This window comes from Sander lucioperca, chromosome 11 (genome assembly GCF_008315115.2).
Source record: "Sander lucioperca isolate FBNREF2018 chromosome 11, SLUC_FBN_1.2, whole genome shotgun sequence".
Lineage (NCBI taxonomy): Eukaryota > Metazoa > Chordata > Actinopteri > Perciformes > Percidae > Sander > Sander lucioperca.
This window is the reverse complement of record NC_050183.1, coordinates 16,444,741-16,465,135: the sequence shown is the minus strand read 5'-3', so window position 1 is coordinate 16,465,135 and position 20,395 is coordinate 16,444,741. Positions and strand designations below refer to the sequence as shown.

Genomic DNA, 20,395 nt, shown 5'->3' with positions numbered 1-20,395 from the left:
AAGTGCCGAGATCACCAGGGCGACATCCTTTGTTGGTTCCTCCAAAAGAGTCACCCTTACAACTGTTTTCTGATCTTACAATGCCATGGATACGGTTTGGTTAGGGCATAAAAGGGGAAAGATAATTAACAAAATATAGGTTACAATAATGACTTCATTAGCGTTAGGGGAGCTTTATCGTCATGGTGGCAATAGCAAACACTCGGTTAGGGTTAGGGAACAATCGTGGTTGTGGTTAAAAATAATCCAATGGCTATGAGTTGGAAAGTGGAAAGGGAAAGTTTCTTGTGTTAAAGGTCACATGACATGGTGCTCTTTGGATGCTTTTATATAGACCTTAGTGGTCCCCTAATACTGTATCTGAAGTCTCTTTTATATAGGCCTCAGTGGTCCCCTAATACTGTATCTGAAGTCTCTTTTATATAGGCCTTAGTGGTCCCTAATACTGTATCTGAAGTCTCTTTTATATAGACCTTAGTGGTCCCCTAATACTGTATCTGAAGTCTCTTTTATATAGACCTTAGTGGTCCTCTAATACTGTATCTGAAGTCTCTTTTATATAGACCTTAGTGGTCCCCTAATACTGTATCTGAAGTCTATTTTATATAGGCCTTAGTGGTCCCCTAATACTGTATCTGAAGTCTCTTTTATATAGACCTTAGTGGTCCCCTAATACTGTATCTGAAGTCTCTTTTATATAGACCTTAGTGGTCCTCTAATACTGTATCTGAAGTCTCTTTTATATAGACCTTAGTGGTCCTCTAATACTGTATCTGAAGTCTCTTTTATATAGACCTTAGTGGTCCCCTAATACTGTATCTGAAGTCTCTTTTATATAGGCCTTAGTGGTCCCCTAATACTGTATCTGAAGTCTATTTTATATAGACCTTAGTGGTCCTCTAATACTGTATCTGAAGTCTCTTTTATATAGACCTTAGTGGTCCCCTAATACTGTATCTGAAGTCTCTTTTATATAGGCCTTAGTGGTCCCCTAATACTGTATCTGAAGTCTCTTTTATATAGGCCTTAGTGGTCCCCTAATACTGTATCTGAAGTCTCTTTTATATAGACCTTAGTGGTCCCCTAATACTGTATCTGAAGTCTCTTTTATATAGGCCTTAGTGGTCCCCTAATACTGTATCTGAAGTCTCTTTTATATAGACCTTAGTGGTCCTCTAATACTGTATCTGAAGTCTCTTTTATATAGACCTTAGTGGTCCCCTAATACTGTATCTGAAGTCTCTTTTATATAGGCCTTAGTGGTCCCCTAATACTGTATCTGAAGTCTCTTTTATATAGACCTTAGTGGTCCTCTAATACTGTATCTGAAGTCTCTTTTATATAGACCTTAGTGGTCCCCTAATACTGTATCTGAAGTCTCTTTTATATAGACCTTAGTGGTCCCCTAATACTGTATCTGAAGTCCCTTTTATATAGGCCTTAGTGGTCCCCTAATACTGTATCTGAAGTCTCTTTTATATAGACCTTAGTGGTCCCCTAATACTGTATCTGAAGTCTCTTTTATATAGACCTTAGTGGTCCCCTAATACTGTATCTGAAGTCTCTTTTATATAGACCTTAGTGGTCCCCTAATACTGTATCTGAAGTCTATTTTATATAGACCTTAGTGGTCCTCTAATACTGTATCTGAAGTCTCTTTTATATAGACCTTAGTGGTCCCCTAATACTGTATCTGAAGTCTCTTTTATATAGGCCTTAGTGGTCCCCTAATACTGTATCTGAAGTCTCTTTTATATAGGCCTTAGTGGTCCCCTAATACTGTATCTGAAGTCTCTTTTATATAGACCTTAGTGGTCCCCTAATACTGTATCTGAAGTCTCTTTTATATAGGCCTTAGTGGTCCCCTAATACTGTATCTGAAGTCTCTTTTATATAGACCTTAGTGGTCCTCTAATACTGTATCTGAAGTCTCTTTTATATAGACCTTAGTGGTCCCCTAATACTGTATCTGAAGTCTCTTTTATATAGGCCTTAGTGGTCCCCTAATACTGTATCTGAAGTCTCTTTTATATAGACCTTAGTGGTCCCCTAATACTGTATCTGAAGTCTCTTTTATATAGACCTTAGTGGTCCCCTAATACTGTATCTGAAGTCTCTTTTATATAGACCTTAGTGGTCCTCTAATACTGTATCTGAAGTCTCTTTTATATAGACCTTAGTGGTCCCCTAATACTGTATCTGAAGTCTCTTTTATATAGACCTTAGTGGTCCCCTAATACTGTATCTGAAGTCTCTTTTATATAGGCCTTAGTGGTCCTCTAATACTGTATCTGAAGTCTCTTTTATATAGACCTTAGTGGTCCCCTAATACTGTATCTGAAGTCTCTTTTATATAGACCTTAGTGGTCCCCTAATACTGTATCTGAAGTCTCTTTTATATAGGCCTTAGTGGTCCCCTAATACTGTATCTGAAGTCTCTTTCCCGAAATTCAGCCTTGGTGCAGAATTACAGCCACTAGAGCCAGTCCCACAATGAGCTTTCCTGAGTATGTGCCATTTCTGTGTCTGAAGCTATTGAGGAGGAAAGGGGGGGGGTGGCCTTGACCAACTGCCACTTTGCTCGTTTGAAAGCCATGATGTCTCTCTCTCTCTCTCATGGGTGGGCCAAATTCTCTGGGCGGGCAAAGCGGAGAAAGGGGAGGTAACCTTCCTCCTTATGACCTCATAAGGAGAAGATTCCAGATCGGCCCATCTGAGCTTTCATTTTCTCAAAGGCAGAGCAGGATACCCAGGGCTCGGTTTACACCTATCACCATTTCTAGCCACTGGGGGACCACAGGCAGGCTGGGGGAACTCATATTAATGTTAAAAAACCTCATAAAGTGAAATTTTCATGCCATGGGACCTTTAAAGTCTGACATTTTGTCGACTCTCTTCCTCTCCCTGTGGAGTTGTCTAAATTAATATCAAACCACTTTCTTACGAATTTTTTCGAGTCATAATTCCCACATCTGCTAGAAGGAATTATTATGATTATTGGGTAAATTGGTTGAAACGACTGATGGTGATAGTTTTTGTGGGAGGTATTACAGGGGGAAACAGCCTTTTGGATAACTCTGGCACAATTACAGCAATGTTTATCCATGTATACTGTTCCCAGCTTCTGTTTAAAATCATAAATTTGCCAATTTTATGACAAAGCACTTGTGCAGGTGCGTGTGTTTAGACAACATTAAACATTTCTTTTGCTCAGTTTGTTTGAGTAGTTTGACTTAATTTAAATGGAGCTACTAGTTTATTCATTCCATGTACAGAACTGTGTATAAGCCCTTTTTTGTTGTGCATATATATTGTATTTAGTTTAGTAGAGAAAGACATACACGAATATGTTTGCAAACACACTTGACAAACTTTAGCATCTGTTCTTTTCTAAACATTATGAGTTTACTTCCCCTTAAGTTTTTTTCCACAGTGTGTTTTCTGTCCATTGTTTTCTCCTCACCCGCGCAGCTCTGAGTGAGCACAAAGCCTCTTCAGTCTGGGTCGAACCGTGCAAAACTAAAACTAATTCCAGATGGCACCGACCCATGTGGGCACAACCTTTACCAGCCAATTCTTTGCCAATTTCCTTTCCCGATCACAGAGAGTAACGGTTATATGGCTCAGACTGAAACTGTGTGCATACCTTTATGCTTTGTACACAGATGATCCCATGAATCAATAGAACCAATAATATTTCTCTTCATGTTTCCCACCTCAGACCATGCTGGTGGTTTCATAAGCAGAATGGTATGATCACTGGTGGAATGTAACTAAGTACATTTACTCAAGTACTGTACTTAAGTACAAATTTGAGGTACTTGTACTTTACTTGAGTCTTTTCTTTTCATGCCACTTTCTACTTCTACTCCGCTACATCTCAGAAAGAAATATTGTACTTTTTACTCCACTACATTTATCTGACAGCTTTAGTTACTAGTTACTTTACAGATAAAGATGTTTGCACACAAAACACATGTAGTTTATAAAATACAATGTTTTATTATACATTAAACTACCCAACAATACCCAGCTGAAATGATTAGCCAATTAGACATAGAACTATTTGAATCGTTTCCAGTTTCTAAAATGTGAGGATCTTTCTGCATTGAGTACTTTTACTTTTAATACTTTGAGTACATTTTCCTGACAATACTTACATACTTTTACTTCAAGCTATAGTGCGTAGTTTCTGTCGCCCCCATGAGGAATTCTAACAAATGACAACAACACTGTTGTTGCATCCACATGGTATTAGGACTTTTACTTAGGTAAAGGATCTGAATACTTCTTCCACCACAGGGTATGAATCGCAAGGCAGAGAAAAAACAACAGAGAAGAAAGATGAGAAACATTCAGCTACAGAGCTCCTTGTGTTGTGTGTTTGACAAAGAAACGCTTCTCCTTGTCTCGCTTTATTTCTTCCACTCACGCATCCAAACATTTACTCGCTGAGCAGCATCGCATTAGACAGAAGGCTGGGCCTACACACATGCATAAACACAGCGATGCAGGACAACAGTGGGTTTGCAGACTCCCCGCTAACCACAGGAATGTGAGTGCAAAGACCTTTGGATGTGCACACGCACACACACACACACACACACACACACACACACACACACACACACACACAGGCTGTGGCTGACAGGTCTGAGAGTCTATGGCCTGTTACAGCTGCTCGCAGCGATCACAGGCTGCAGCTTCTCAGGGGGATGAAGGGGAAAGGGAGCTAACTCTGAGAGGAAACAGGAACACAATGAGGAGGAAGACACCTGCTGTGATCCTGAGGCCCACTAAAAGTCCATATTATTGAGTCATAATGATTAGATTTAAAAAATAAAATGATTTAGGCTAAACTAAAGTTCTTGTTTATGCTTTGAAAATCCATACAGTTAAATTAAAATCCCAGGTATTAACTGTACTCTGAGAGGATGATCATTCACCATGCAGGACTCTGATGGTCTGATGATACCTGCTAACTTACAGTACTGCATATGAAATGCTGAACTGGCTGGTGTCAATCTAAAACTATAACATCTTATATCTTTTAATAATATCTTTTTGAATACAAACAAAAAAAATGTCAGGATTAGGGATACAAGTTTGGGTAATAAAACTTTCAAGACGACTGTAGGAAGTTGAGCGCCGATATTTTCCAATCATGCTGTTCTCATTCACTGTTCGTACTTATACCGACGAAAAGTTAACTCACTATTTAATTCTGCCTCTAAGGAGGAAGTCAGGTGACATAGTATAAAGAGCAACAAAGTCCCGTAGGTCAAGGTGGATGGATGGACTGCAGAGGCACTAATCGCTCATGTTACTGGGCATTCGTAGGATAACGCACGGAATGCGTAACTTTGTATATGCATGCATAACTTTCTGAAACAGATCATACAAACGTATGAGGATACAATATTCAGTTATAGCAGTGAGGACTTAATTCACCTTTCTGCAAGTTTCAGGTGTGTAAAGCCGGTGCAGTCAGGATTTCTGGCACAATTTCACCTACTTCCAGCATGCACGGTGAAGGGAAACTGCATTTCAGAATGTGGCCATGCTTCGGTCTCATAATAATGTTGTTATTTATACTATAAATGCTGCTGCTGAGTATTAGCCTCTAAAGCCATTGCTGTCAATTGAAACGGCAGGAATTCCTATAATTAATATTTACTAAATCCTCTGTGTTTTAAACAGCATTAATTGATACATTTCTGGCCAGATGAATACCACAAAGTCCAATATTTGCTCTCCTTTTAGCTCTGGTTTGGTCTCCACCCACTATTTAAAAATTATCCTTGGCTCTCTTCAGCTGCTAGATGCTCCACTTTGTTCACCAGCTACTTTCTGTGTCTGTCTGCTGTTTAGCGCTGGGCAGGTAGTGTAGTAAGACTAAAAACTATGAGCTGAAAGAGGCTTAAAAGCTCAGTAGAGCTGCAGAGTTTGTGATAATTCTCTGTGACCCCTTTCACATAACACGTAGTTACCTGATCCTTTGATTAAAGAATATGAATTAGTAGAGCTTTTAGAATTATTGAGTGATTTCTGCCACAGGACGTGCAGTGGACGTGCAGCTCTCTCCTTAGTATCACTTGGCGCTGCATCAGAATGCCATCAGTTGTCTCCCACTGTCGTCCCTGCTTCAGTAAAAATCAATCAGCCTCAGACCCTGCTGCGTCTTTCCTCCTCCCGCTATTCAGAAACAGAGCATTTTTCTGTAGAAGAGGACAAACTAGTAGGAGGTTGTGTATAAATCAGATTCCTCCGCTCTTTTTGGGTGTGTGGACAGACAGCTTTATCGGCTCAGTGAAGTGGAAGAGGAGAGGCTAAAGTTACGAGCCAGCTCAGGAGGGAGTGAAGAATAATAAGGCTGAACAAGTGGAGGGAGAGAAACAGGGTGAAGGGTAACGGCACACAAGGAGTGTTTAAAGAAAAGGTTATGGGAGAGAATGCTGTCACCACCGAGGTGTTTATTGGTGTCTAAACTATTCTGATAACAAGTTGATGACTCAAGTCTATATCCACGACGATTCATTTAGGGGATTGCTCCTTGAATGATCGCTTGAATGATTTTATAAACTGCAGTCAGAGACACTTTGACTCTTCATCCATCCCACAGTCAGAGTTTAGGATCTGATGTGGAGAAATTATGTTTTCCTCAAGCTCACAATGAACATCAGTGTGTTTTGTGTCCAAAGGAAGTCTGAACTACAAATAATGTCCCAGTTATTTGATCATGTTTTGAAGCTGAAGTGAAATTCCTCAGACATCACCCATCTGGGGAAGTGATCATGGATCAGAAGTTGTTCTCCACGTCAGTAGTTAAAGCACGCAGCTGTGTTGCAGGGAAAACGGCAACAAGCGTGGTATTGATCAAAGTGGTTGTAAGTTAACAAAAATAATAACTCTTAAATAGATATTACTTTCAAACTTGTGAATATTCCTTGAAAAATGTGACTTAACTACTCAGAGCGACTCGTAACACAGCTTTTCCACATTTCTTACAACTTCACCTTCTTCTTACACATTTTAACCAGAAATCCAGTTTAGCTTTAGCATTAGCTTTTCAAAAAAAAACTTTAATTATTCCACATCTTTTTTTACATTAGTGGTGTTATTCAACTTGTCAATGAAATTCCTACTAATTCAAACCATTCCCACTTTTCCAACTATTCTCACTACTTCAACTTCTTCTTACGGATTTAAGCTATTAATCCAGTTTAGCTTTAGCAATTTAGCTATTCAGCATTCACATGCATTTTCTGCAGGAAATGCATTTTCTAGTATTAATTCACATTCCCATTACTATAGATAGAGCTTTGTGTTTAAGCTTAAGCTATATCTATGATAAAGGAAATGTGAATGAATATTATGTAATCTTCCCTTATTTCATGTGGAGTAGGTGGTGTTTGGTTTGGTACAGGCACCTCCTAGTAAGGTCTAGTAAGTATACTGAAACGTTGCCAGCTATAAAAATGTATTTTTGCAAGTTAGAGAATGTGCAGGAGTTTCTTTGCAAATGTTTAAACAAAAAAGAAAATAACTTCCCCTCCCAACAAGAAGTCAACTTACATGAACACAAAGTCAGGCTGAATTACTGAACTACATATTTTTCTGCTTCACGCTTCATGTCCCATGGTGTGCATTAGAGCCCGACCGATATATCGGCCGGCCGATATTAGGCATTTTCCAAACTATCGGTATCAGCATTTATAATGGCCGATAAATGAATATTTAAAAAATAAAATAAAAATGGACGAAAAACATTATTTTTATTATTGTGTTTTTGTTCAAAGGACTTTAAGTTTCATATTTTAAGTTTGTATTTTGATACATTTTATTTATCAGAACTTTAATATATTTTTATGTTCCTCTGTTATGTTGTGACAATAAAACAAACAAGTTTATTTTTAAACTGCATTATCATATGATTTTAGTGAGGACTCATAAATAACTACAAATAACTAATGTTAGGAAAATCTGTTTATGTTTTGTTACGCGTTTCTGGATTTTTTTTATATATATCAGCCAATATATCGGAATATTGGATTTTTAAATCACCAAATATTTGTATCAATATCGGCCTTAAAAATCCTTTATCAGTCGGGCTCTAGTGTGCATATAGATTCCATACTGCCTGTAGTTTCATGGGCTCTGTAATGTTGTTGAATGCTGTAGACCAGACCCCATTACGTCATCACATGTAGAACCACTGCTGCTCTGGTACATCTCACACAGACTGAACTTGTTGATTAACGCTCTAAAGAACAAAATCCTTGTTTCCTTCTTTCCACTTTTGTCTCTGCACCCTGTACTGGCCTTATGTCCACTGTGTTGTCAACATTTTCCATCCTTTTGGCTTAAAGTGTTCTGCCTCTTTGCCCTTCATTTCCTGCAGTGCTGTGAAAGCCAAATCTTTCTCACACAGCAGACGTCTGTACAGCGTTTCAGAGCAGCACTCCCCAATAACTTTGTCCCCAAGGAAATTATCCATTTTCTCCAAACTTACATGTGGCAGCTAATGTCTTCAACCTGCTTTCAACACTGTCCAAACGTTCCTGTTGTGCCTGGGGCTGCACGTATTTCATTATCGATTTATCTGACAGCTATTTTCTAAATAAATCCATCATTTGTTCCAAAATATATGTCGTATAATAGTGAGAAATGCTAAACAACGTTTGGTAATGCTTCCTTTACAGGTCTGTAATTTCCTAATCATTTTCTGGCATAGGCTTACTGGAAATGTTACTATTTTAGAGAAATATTAGTTTTATTGAAATAACTTGCTTCAAAGCCAAGTAAATATGAATGAATTACCTCCGCAAATGCTGGCAATTCATTGGAATTAATCACTTGAACATGAATTAATTGCATTGGGTCTATTTTACATAATATGAGTACCAATTTACAAAATGATATCCAGGACGTGTTGTGGAAATTGGAGGTAAGATACTCCAGCGTTATCCAATATGCTAAGGTCAAAGGTGTTGCTGGTTTTTGTCCGACAAAGCCAAAGAAAAGCAGAGGATCCTCACAAACGAGAAGCTTAAACTACAGAATATTGGTTTGATGAACGACTTAAATGGTTGCGGACTAGGTTTCTGTCCATCGCCAAATTAAAGCTATAGTGCGTAGTTTCTGCTGCGCCCGTGAGGAATTCTAAGTAACGACAACAAAACTGCCGGCGCGTCCACATGATACAAGCCTTCCATGATCGCGTACCCCCCCACCCCTCCTCCACACAGTTGCTAGTAGCCAAGGAGGACACGGAGGAGTAAAAAAACATGATGGACTCTTCAGAAGAGGTCATTATCTTCACTCGAGTTTCTGCACGGGGAAGTCACCGGACGACACAATCTTCTGAACATAGTCATACTGAGAAACACAGAGAGAGTTGTGTGGAGCTGATAGTCTTAATTAGCTTTGTAGCAACTCATTTGGCAATGGCTTGAATGTAACGGACGTTCCTTATTATCAACAAGTTACGCAGTAAAGCTTTAATCCACTAATTGTTTCAGCTCTAGTTTGGTTTGCTCTTTGCAAAACCACAGATCTCCTGTAGGGCATATTTAACATAGAAGTCTAAAAGATGAGGAATTCCATTTAATATAAGTCCATCAAGCACAATGTCAGTTTGTTCATTGTTGTGCTCAATAATTCAGCTTCAACGTGTGGAAAATATATGCTGGACTTCCAGCGTTCTTTTTGTATGAAACTTCTGCTAAAGTTTAGTACTGGTTAACTTGTGGCTCAGCAAGATGTTGTTTTATCGTGTATGACATCTCTGGGAGATATGGGAAGCAATAAGCACCCTGACAAAAAAACTTGAATCTTCAAAGGCTTTTTCAGTTCAGCTCAGGTCAGTAGTGCAGAAAAAAGGGGGAAAACAGCCTCCATCGGTTAACCACCAATACATCAGCCTTCCATGACGGCACGATGGAGGCCAAAATAGCCTTTTAACAGGATGAGATCATGAACGACGCAGTGGAACAAACCATCTCATCACCCCACCGAGTGTGAGATGTCAGAGGGGCTGCCAGATGCTGCTGGCCCGGAACAAGAACAAGTAGTTTTGTATGCACAAAAAGACAGAGAGATGAGGCTCAGAGGGGGTGTTTTGGAGAAGAGAAAAAGGCATCTGACAGAAAAATTCCAGAAGCTGTCTGCAAATACCAGCGGCCTGGAGGAGGGATGGGAAGTGTTTCTGTGCATGTATGCCCTCCTTAAAATTCCCAGGAGGGACGGAGGCAGAGATAACGACGCTGGATAAACAAGAGAGAGAATGAGCAGAAAGAGAGAGACAAAACGCCTAGTGAGAGAAGGAGAAACAATCAAGAATGCATGGAGGAGAGTGAAAGGTGTTAAGAGTTCATAAACTGCTTGGACAGATTTGGATGTTTTTACACGTGAAGAAAAATCATTCAATCTCACTCACACACACACACATACACAGACACACTCTTTAAAGCTCTCTGACTAGACACATTCACATAGTGTCAAATCATAACAGAAGTTATCGCAGGACACTTTACAGAACGAGTAGATCTAGACACTATAATTCACAGAGACCCAAGCATGCATTTGGTGCGACAGCGGCGAGGAAAAGCTTGTGTGCATGCTCGTACATACCGAGAGACGCAGTCATGATGTGACACCCTCTGAAGTGTCCCGTTATTCGCCGGTTTCCTGTTTTAGGATCACTCCTTCTCTTTCACCTTTCCTGTTCCAAAGTCTCTATCTCTCTCTGGTATGTGGTGCCTCCCAGCGTGAATGAAACTCTCCCTATTGCCACTCTCCTCCTCTTCTCTTTCTCCAGAAAGCACTCTGAGCCTGACTGGCTGAAGGTTTTTTCTTTTTCTTTTTTTTTTTCGTCAGGGGCTGGATCGTTTAGCCGCCATGCACAATTCCTTTCGTCCCCCAGATGGAAAAAAATAAGCTCCCCGTTTGTTCCTGGCTTGTTGTGACACCGCTCAACTTCTGGGGTTTGTATGGAGGGAGGGACTAGAGGTAGAGAATTCTCCCCCCCCCCAACCCCTCCACTCCCCTCCATGCATGTCTACACACCCTCCCTCCCTCTCACTGACCACTGAGCATTGTTCCTGCTGGGCTACTGCCAGCACTTTCCCCCCAATCAGAATGGATTCCAGTGGGAGCAGAGGTCATGTGTGGCCTTTTATGGACCAGAGAGGAGGAGGTGGTGGTGACGGTGGTGGTGAGGTGGTGGTTGATGGTCATGCAACGGGGGGTGCCGGGGGGAAATCTGGGGGTTTCTATGGCCTCTCTGTCAAGGCATGTGTGTCCACTCCCACCATCTGCTTACCACAAACACAGAGACAAAGGCATGCAGACACACAGTGACCGAGTCTCCTGCCATGTGTCTAATCTTAGCACACCATAAATCACACCCCAAAGCTCTTCTTGATTGAAATGTGTTGAGTTTACTTCTGTTTCAATGGAAACATGTGCTGCGTGCATTATTTTAACCTTTCCCGTGTCGCAGGAAATGAGCTTTGTCCATCCATGGCGCTCACTTAGCAGTTTAAAGACCCAAAGTCTTCCTTTATGAAGCTACAGGACAATTGTCAAAGATGACAGATGTAAACAGAAAGCTTTAAAGGTGTCAGAAAAAAGACAATAAAACTACAGTAAGCTGTTGCTGTGGTTGTATTAAAGGACTAGCTGGATATTTTAGGTATGTTTAACTTTCATGTTGAGTTGTTCAATCCATCTGTTTGATATGAAGCAGGAACTCGGAGCTGGTTAGCATAGCTTAGCATAAAGACGCAGGGGGAAACGGGGAAACAACGAGCCTGGCTCTCTCCAATTGTAACGAAATCTGCTTACTAGCACCTCTAAAGCTCTATACTTAGCACGCAACATATCCTTTGTTTAATCGGAAATTGAAGCACATGGCAACTTGTTTTAGCGGCTTTTGTTACATTTGCAGAGCCATGCTAGCTGTTTCCCTGTTGTCAGTCTTTATGCTAGGCTTAGCTAACCGGCTGCTGGCTCCAGTTCAATATCTAGCAGACAAATATGAGGGTGGTATTGAGCTTCTCATCAAAGGGCCTATTCCAAAACCCCAAAAGATTTAATAGGTCCCAATACGTATGTCAAATCGACTGTGGTGGTCGATAGTGTCACATCGACCGAGCCGCCAAGGGAGCACAGACAGACGACATCTCAACTTCAAATTCCGGGTTACGGACTGCAATACAGACTGAATATATGAGCAAGAGGGTCAAAGTTCAAAGCGTAATGTAATGACGAAGTAGTAGGCACTGAGCAGGAGATAAGTCACATCTTCTGAGCCGCCGAGAGAGCACAGAGAGATGAGAGCTCAACTTTAAATTTCGCGATTGGACTGCGACGCAATATGACGACGCAAAGTTTTGACCAAGTAGTATGTCCCAGTTGTATGCATACTGCATGCAACAGTGCGTACGTTTAAGGGCAGCTGCAGTACTAAAAGTACAAAAAGTAAAAAAGAAAAAGTATACGATTTGGAAGTCAGCATAATTTCCCAAAATGTTGAACTGTTCCTTTAAAATAATTGTCAAAAGTGTATTTACAAGCACCTGCAGCTTTCACTCCTTTTATTTACATTTGGGTCACTAATTGTGACTTTAAGTGTTGACCACACAATTAGTGTAATTCGACTACAAAACGTCTCCGTTCAGGATCAATAGCAGCACTTTAAGATGTATCATCTCTCTCTCATTCATCACTGACAACAAATCCAATCATCTGAAGGAGAAGGAGAGGTTTAGCCCGTACTTTCTCCTGACCTTTGACCCCCCCCAGGTTCAGACAGTCAAGTGTTTGTCTGAACTGACCATCTGCCTCAGCTCATAACAGCATCTACATTCCTTTGGCTGAAACCTGCTTCCGCTGGCTCAGAGCTTCTCCGTATATATCACTGTTTATTTTGATGTGGCCACAAGTACACAAAGGAAATGTTATTACGTAACATTTCAAAACATCGCAAGGAAATGAAAGTACGCAAGTACAGAGACAGCAGCAGAGTTCATCTTTGGGTCGGGACTTTGGCTAAAGTATGGAAGACATGTAAAGACTGTCATCAATCTGTTGCCATTAGGTGAAAACTTTGTCTAATATTAACTAGAATGTTGCTTATTTCTGTGCTTCTTACTTTGGTTGAAGAAATTCTCTGCTTTTCACTGCTTTCTTTGACTTCTTTGGTTCATGAAATCGTTTTAAAACCAAATGGATGAAGTCAGAACGACAATGACTTCAAGCAATAGACAGTGTGGTTTCTCAGATGTCATGTTTGTCTCTCAACAGCCCCAAAACATTTAGCGCATGTGACATATCTGTTTAAGTGATCCCTGTAAGCACTGATTTGGTGATATTGCAGGTCAGAAGCCGCCAAGAGGTCTAACTGAGAGACATTTGGTTAAATAATTAGTAGTTATATAGACATATAGGTCTTGAGATGCTTATAAAATATATATAATATATTATGTATATATGTATGTAAAATTCAAGCATAACTCAAATCTTAAAGCTGCACCAATTTTTATAGTAACAATGGATCAAATGATGCTCGTACTGACAAACCCACAGATCATTGTTTTTTGGTTCACTCTCCAGTCCCTCCAAGATTTCGTGGCCTTTTTTTGAGATTGTTGCGGCCCAAAATGCCTGATTTTGTGGGAGCTTTTGTAAAAAAAATTGCGATAAAAGTTGCAATGTCTTTTGTATGTTTGTTGCAATGAAGTTGCAGGAGACAGTAAAAGTTGCAAAAAAAGTTGCGATTTTTTTTTTTGTATAGTTCTTTAAAAATAAAAAAGGAAACTTGTTTTGGGAAGAATAAAACAACTCTGGGCTGAGATTTCCTATGTAACCTTACCAAAAAGGCTCAGGATGCTGCAAATGTTGGTATAATATGAAAATAGCTGGTGGATTTAAGACAAAAAATAATAATTTATTAAATTAATCAAATTTGAACGTATGTGTCAGTGGCTTGTTGATCTTTACATGTGATTGGTCAAAATTGCGATTCGCACCAAAGTCACGGTGATTGGTTGAATTCGCGTGAATTGGCGACATCGCGAAATCCTAGAGGGACTGACTCTCACTGCTGTCATCAACTTTTCCAGCTGCAGCTTCAGTGAAAAAGTCTGATCACCCCACTGTACACTATACCTGCTCAGGACCAAACAGCAGACAGACAGTCTGGAACATTTAGCAGCTAAAAAGCCAGATATACAGTAGCCTATTTCTCAGGAATTGGTACTAACAGCTCGACTCGCCGCCTCACGAAAAATCTTTTAAACTGACTGTTGTCGATCTAAAATGAAGACGGATTCAGCAACTGCATAGCTTATTTCTCGCATCAAATGTTTTCAGAAACACATTTTGGTGAACTATTTTCAGAAAATAAGCGAAAGTTTCCAAAACGAGCCACCGTGTTGCTCTGTTTTAAAATCCGGGAGCAGACAGCCCACGAGTCCAGGTGCAGTCCTAGCAGTCGTATTTCTTTGCTTGTCAGTGATCCCTATCCTCAAAAAAAAAAACACTCCTGTGGACACATTATGTCACCAGGATACTGAAGTGTGTGTTGATCCCAGAATGCCCAGTGTGATTAGCCCGGTGATAACAGTGGGAACACAGCTGTAGGGCTCTGACTGAGTGCACTACTGTTGTTTTGGAGCAGTCTGCTGCTGCTGCTGCTGCCCACAGTAATCACTCCCCACATTACAGTAGCCTCAGGTCCACCTGTGATTACAGTAAGGACTCTAAACATGAAATAAAAATCATTTAAATGGGGAATCTGTTTCTGTCCCGGCGTGGCAAGTTGTTTCCCAGACAATCGTCTGCCTTTAACGTGGGAAACAGGAAACTCTTGTCTGCCCCCCCCCCAAACTCGGGGTGAGCTCCAGATATTTTGTGTCCTTTGTTAATTCTTCTGTCCATCCAGCAGAGATTTTTTTTTGTCACAATAATGACTCTTTCATCAGCTCCTTCTCTATCCTGCCGCCACTCTGTTCTGACAAACATGTTTACAATAAACAGGCAGAACTGCCCTTTAAAAGAGTGAACTGATCTGTCTACAATACAGAGCAAAAGGTCATCATAAATACTACTTTTGTTATCCATACATGGATGACGATATGCTAAGGGGTCAGCAGCTCCTCCAAACTTTTGGCTGAGGTTAAGGCAGGCAGTCGTGTCGGGATACTGAGGTAGAACATTTCGATATTTCATATGTTGTCTTTGATTCCTCTGCGGGAAAGCCCAAAACGTTTGTAGCCACTAAGATCACATGTACGCAACCACTGAAAGAGGCCTGTGTTTTTTTGACACTACAGTAAATTCCTTCTGCAGCTGTGTAGTACACATCTCCTCAGGCAGGATGTCCCAGCAACAAAAGACCCTCCCCTCTCCTCCCGTCCCCTCCCAGAACAGGACGTGAGTGGACATCCTGCCTGCAGTGGTCTCTTCCTCTGTTACCGGCAACTATTATTAGCGGACGTCCAGTATTAGCTGTCCCTGCATGGGCCCAAAAAGGATTTCCCAATCCATTTTTTCAACCTCTTCAACCGCTTTTTACCTCAAACCTTAAAAATACCAAACAAGCCATCTGTCTGCCTCTCGCCAGACAAGACTAACTGTACCACAAACAGAGCCATGCCCACATATCCAGCCAATGGCAACAAAGGACAGGCCAGGTGTGTGTGTGTGTGTGTGTGTGTGTGTGTGTGTGTGTGTGTGTGAGTGTGTGTGTTTTTGGTATATTATGCCAGGAGGACATTCCAGCCGGCACTTGAACCCTGTCCGGCAGCAATCAGGAGCTAGAGAGTTTAGGTTTAAACTCTAGTGCTCTCGCCAGTCACACACACACACACACACACACACACACACACACACACACACGCACACACTCTTGGGAAAGTGTACCTTGTGTCCAGCTGTGTTGGTCCCACTGTCCACCAGTCCTGAGCTGGGAAAACTCTGAGAAATGTTTCACTGGGAAGAGAAAGCAGACACTGATAAGATTCTAAAATGCAGACACACCCGCACCAAGAAGAGTCCATTTTGACATTATCTCTTACCGTAGGGCGTCGGAGGAGTCACTGGGAAGGCCGGAGTAGAAGGGACAATGTCAGAGCTATCTGTCTGTCCCCGATGGTAGAGATGCCCATGCTTTTAAAAAGAACAACATAATAAAAAAAAGTAAGAAAAGAAATGATGGGGAAAGTAAATAACATGTTTTTTTGTATGTCCTATAGGACAACAAGCACACACACAAACACACACACACACCAGCAGACATCAGTCTTGTGATCTGTGTGTGGCTACAGCCTGTGTTTTGGTATAAACAGTCAGGCCATTCATGCCACCCAGCCATAAGAGTGCTGGAGCAGAAACCTCAACTCTTAAAAAAAAAATTGTAAAATAAACAGAGAGGTAGGCAGGTGGAAAAGAAACATCTACAGATATGCAGAAAGAGTTACAAAAACATAATCGCAACAGAGATGTCTTGACTGATTTTAAAGTGATTACCCTGTGTTATCTTTTTTTCTTTCATGCAACTAAGTAACCCATGCATTGAAGTTATGAATTGAATGAAAAAAAATAATGTGGTATAATCTGATCAGGTCTGACACAAGCAGATCTGTTTAGAGCATCGAGTCAAGGCATTGAGTCCAAATTTAAACAAACTTAAACAAGCTCGAGTTAAAAGTCTAAAACGAGACAAAACTAGTAAATCTACAAAACTGCACCCAACAGTTTGAAATGCAATAAAAAAAACTAACTTCACCCGACTGTTGTCCTCGGGTCAAATTTGACCCATTTTCAAAAAGTTTCTATATAATAGAATTTGGGTTTCTTTCAACCAAATTGTAAAAAAAAAAAAAAAAAACGTGGATGGTTCCATACAACTAGTAAAGTAAATTATCAGTTCACTTCTTTCATTGAATTTGGGAGTTGTATTCAATTTTATGGCATTTGAAGAAAAAAAATGATAAAAGAACGTTGAAAAAATCGTCCAAAACATCAGAAAAAGTGCCAAAAAAACTTTGATAAAAGTGAAAAAAAAACGCTGAAAAAAGTGCCAAAAACATTGGGGGAAAGGTGATAAAAGTGCCGAAAAAGACGACCAAAACGTTGACCAAAAAGTTTTCATTTAAAATTTTGACCCAGAAAAACAAAAAGTTGCTTGTTGGTTGACGGTAAGACAACACAAGGGTTAAAATGCCTAAATGTTGCATTATTTGCTAAAATTGTGATTACAACACATTAGCACATAAAACTAATGTGTAAAATGAGGATGCTTGGTTGTTAGAGCATAGAAACCATATGAGAAATAAGTGGGTTACACTTGTAAATAGCAATGCAAAACAATGTGGAAACATAGACTGTAAAAATAGTGGATGTAGCATCCGTGATGTCCCCCATCGGTTTGTGGACTGCCGTTTTGAAGCCCCAAATTTGGGATACGGACGTCGCCATCTTGGTGCAACCAGATGTTACAATTTTTGACGGGAAGGTGGAGCTGGGGAGGATGACGCAGCCAAGCCAGTGTTGTTTATGGTTGCAATGGCGCCACGCTGCGCTAAACTGTAAAGCGGGATTCATGGTTGTGCGCGGGCTCCACGCAGTGTGTGTGGGGAGTGTGTGGTAGAGCGAGTGAGAGAGTGATGGTGATTCGCTTCGGAGCGAGTACCGACTCTAGAAAAGGCATAGTGGAAGAAACAAAGTGTCTCCTCAGCGCTTTCTAACCACGGTTGAAAATCTGTAGCAGAAAAAGTTAACCCTCTCTTTGATTTCATGTTGTTTATGGAGAAGGAGAACCAGGAAATGAGTCAGGGGAAATGCAACGCGATCAAGCCACGGCCAAGCGACGTGCTTCGCTGCAACATGCAGTTAAATTTTTTGAGAGGTGCACGTCAGGCTAGGGTGTTTGGTCCAGCGTAGGGTCCGGCATAGGGTCGGTTTCTCCACGTACTTACATACGTACCCACGGAGTTGATACAACGCAGAAGTATAAATTGGCATTAAATTGGCCGATTTTCAACCCTTCTGAAGCGAGTCAAACAGTATGGACCTCCGAGTACTGCTGCTATTCAACTGCATGTACGGCAGTACACAGAAAATCTGCAAACTGGCGAGGTAAATGGGGAAACTGTGTTTACCTGAGATGGTGAGTAGGGGGGACTGTAGACTGGGGAGCCTCTGAAGCTCTGAGCGCTACCCCCCCTCCATCCTGGACTATGGAGACCAGCGTAGTCGGTCACATCACTGATCTGCATCTGCTGCCTCCAACCTGAGATAACCAGAGGGGTGAGGGTGGGGGAGAGAAGGAGCGTGGGAGGAGAGCCAGACAGTCAGACAGATTATGATCTGAAATATTATCTAACTCAGTCATGTGTTCCTCTATGAAATCAAACACCAACAAACAGTTATTATGTCTATACTTGTAAAAATAAAAATAAATAAAAAGACGCTTTGTTATGGACGCTTTGTTATGACCAGATAGTAATAAAAGGTGATGACAGTGGTTCACGTTTAGCGTGTTTGTCTATCAGTATGGTAATGAGCAGCGTGCAGCTTCTATCATCAGGGCAGACGCTGTGTGACGAAGCAAGACTTCACTGTGACCAGATGGGGGAACATCATGGCGGCGTGTCGGAAAAAAACATCTGTTGGGACAATCAGTCGTTCTCTTTTCAGATGTGACTAGATCAACCACAAAGGAAGAAATACTTTTTCTTGCTTGACAACCGGATTCCAAAAATCAACGAATTGATAAGCAAAGTATATTCTATCAGCTTGTCAGTATCGGATATAGCGTATCTCGGTGGAGTACAGCTCTGGACATTTGTCTTGGCTGTTGGTGAATATGGAAACTCAGAGGGAGACAAGCCACCCTCTTCAAATGATGCTTTCTGGGAGTTTGAATGGGGTTGGAACTGTCTATCAGTGTTTTCCCAAAGCCCAAGATGACGTCCTCAAATGTCTTGTCTTGTCCACAACTCAAAGATATTCAATATACTGTCACAGAGGAGAGAAGAAACCAGAGCATAATTCACATTGGGGAGGCTGGAAAATTTTTACTTTATTTCTATGACAAAATGACACAAACGATTAATCGATTATCAAAACAGTTCGCAAATAATTGAAGTTGACAACTAATTGATTAATCTTTGCAGCTCTAAAAATTAGTAATGTATATATGATCATATAAATATTGTTTGTTTTGTTTTACTCAGCTAGAACAAAAAGTAAATTTTGAAAATGATCTTATTTTATTTTATTGTAGCCTTTGAAGACTATGGCAACACCAAAAGCACACCGTAACATTGAAACCACAGTCTGACGTGTGTGTCATGATAAAGATTGACCATAAATGGGACCACGCTCATATGGGCATATCGACTACAAACAGCAATGTGGAACATTGTGAGCATCCATCATCTCAAACTCACATTAAAGGCCAAAGCTGGTCCAACTGAAACTAATCCAAAGTGCAGAGTATTACTTGATACCCGCGGTATTTGCGAGGAGACTATTCTCTTCTGAAGACTGCAACTCCAAGGATGATGAGAGGGCGAAAGAGGGCATGGTGCAAACACACTGGAGAGCAAAGTGTTGTGTCAAACTTCAAAAGCATTCCTGATCGCTTACAAGTTGCTGCCTTAAAACATCGCCTTGAAAAACACACGTTACAAACAGTCACTTCTACACGCACACTGCTGCAGTAACTAAGCGGTGAAATATTAGTGTTACTGCTTCAAATTATGCCCTCGGGAAACATCCCCCTGACAAACTGGGGACCTACATACAGACAAACGCACATGCTCCATTTCCTGTGCTCAAATTCCATGATCCTGAGAAGACCCACAGGACATTCTCATTAACCTGACAGTGTACAAAAATACAGGGTCAGAGGTTAAATGTCAGCAGTAACGTAACCCCGCGAGGCACATGGCCGCAGGTCATAGATAACCACAGCACCTGACTGACACGTGATTCAGGGAGCTGTCACGGGGGCGCTCAGGAGGGGGGGGGGCTCCCCTGTGAACCATCGGGCCACTGCGAGGTTAGCTTTGATGGACCAGCTGCTCCGTATGCAAAGAGCTGGGAAGTGATGACATCGCTCGTACACCTCTGACCCGCAGGTCTCAAACAGAAAATGAATCAAGGGATGGAGGTTGAAGCAGAAATGTGCCTCTTCTTCCTGGCTGCGTCCCAGTGGATCTGAGAGGGAGTATATATGTCAAATGTGCCAGTATGGGGAGAATAAAACGGTGAAGAAGAGGCAACGCAGACACACACGGGTCAGAAAAAACAGGCATCATCACTGTGACATGTTCAGGTTCAAGTTTTTCAAATCACCAGTAATGCCTACCATACACTAGAA

General features: G+C 41.1%; 1 protein-coding gene across 2 annotated transcripts in view; it reads right to left on the bottom strand.

Annotated features, from left to right (window-relative positions):
- Window positions 1-20,395, bottom strand: part of si:ch211-191a24.3 (tensin-3) — a 61,597-nt gene that overhangs the window by 13,078 nt on the left and 28,124 nt on the right. For both annotated transcript variants that reach the window (XM_031282461.2, XM_031282462.2), the window contains exons 14-16: window positions 18,168-18,298; window positions 16,083-16,173; window positions 15,928-15,996 (exon numbers count right to left, since the gene is read on the bottom strand). In XM_031282461.2, the coding sequence (XP_031138321.1) occupies window positions 15,928-15,996; window positions 16,083-16,173; window positions 18,168-18,298 (291 nt within the window). The remainder of the gene's footprint in view (window positions 1-15,927; window positions 15,997-16,082; window positions 16,174-18,167; window positions 18,299-20,395) is intronic.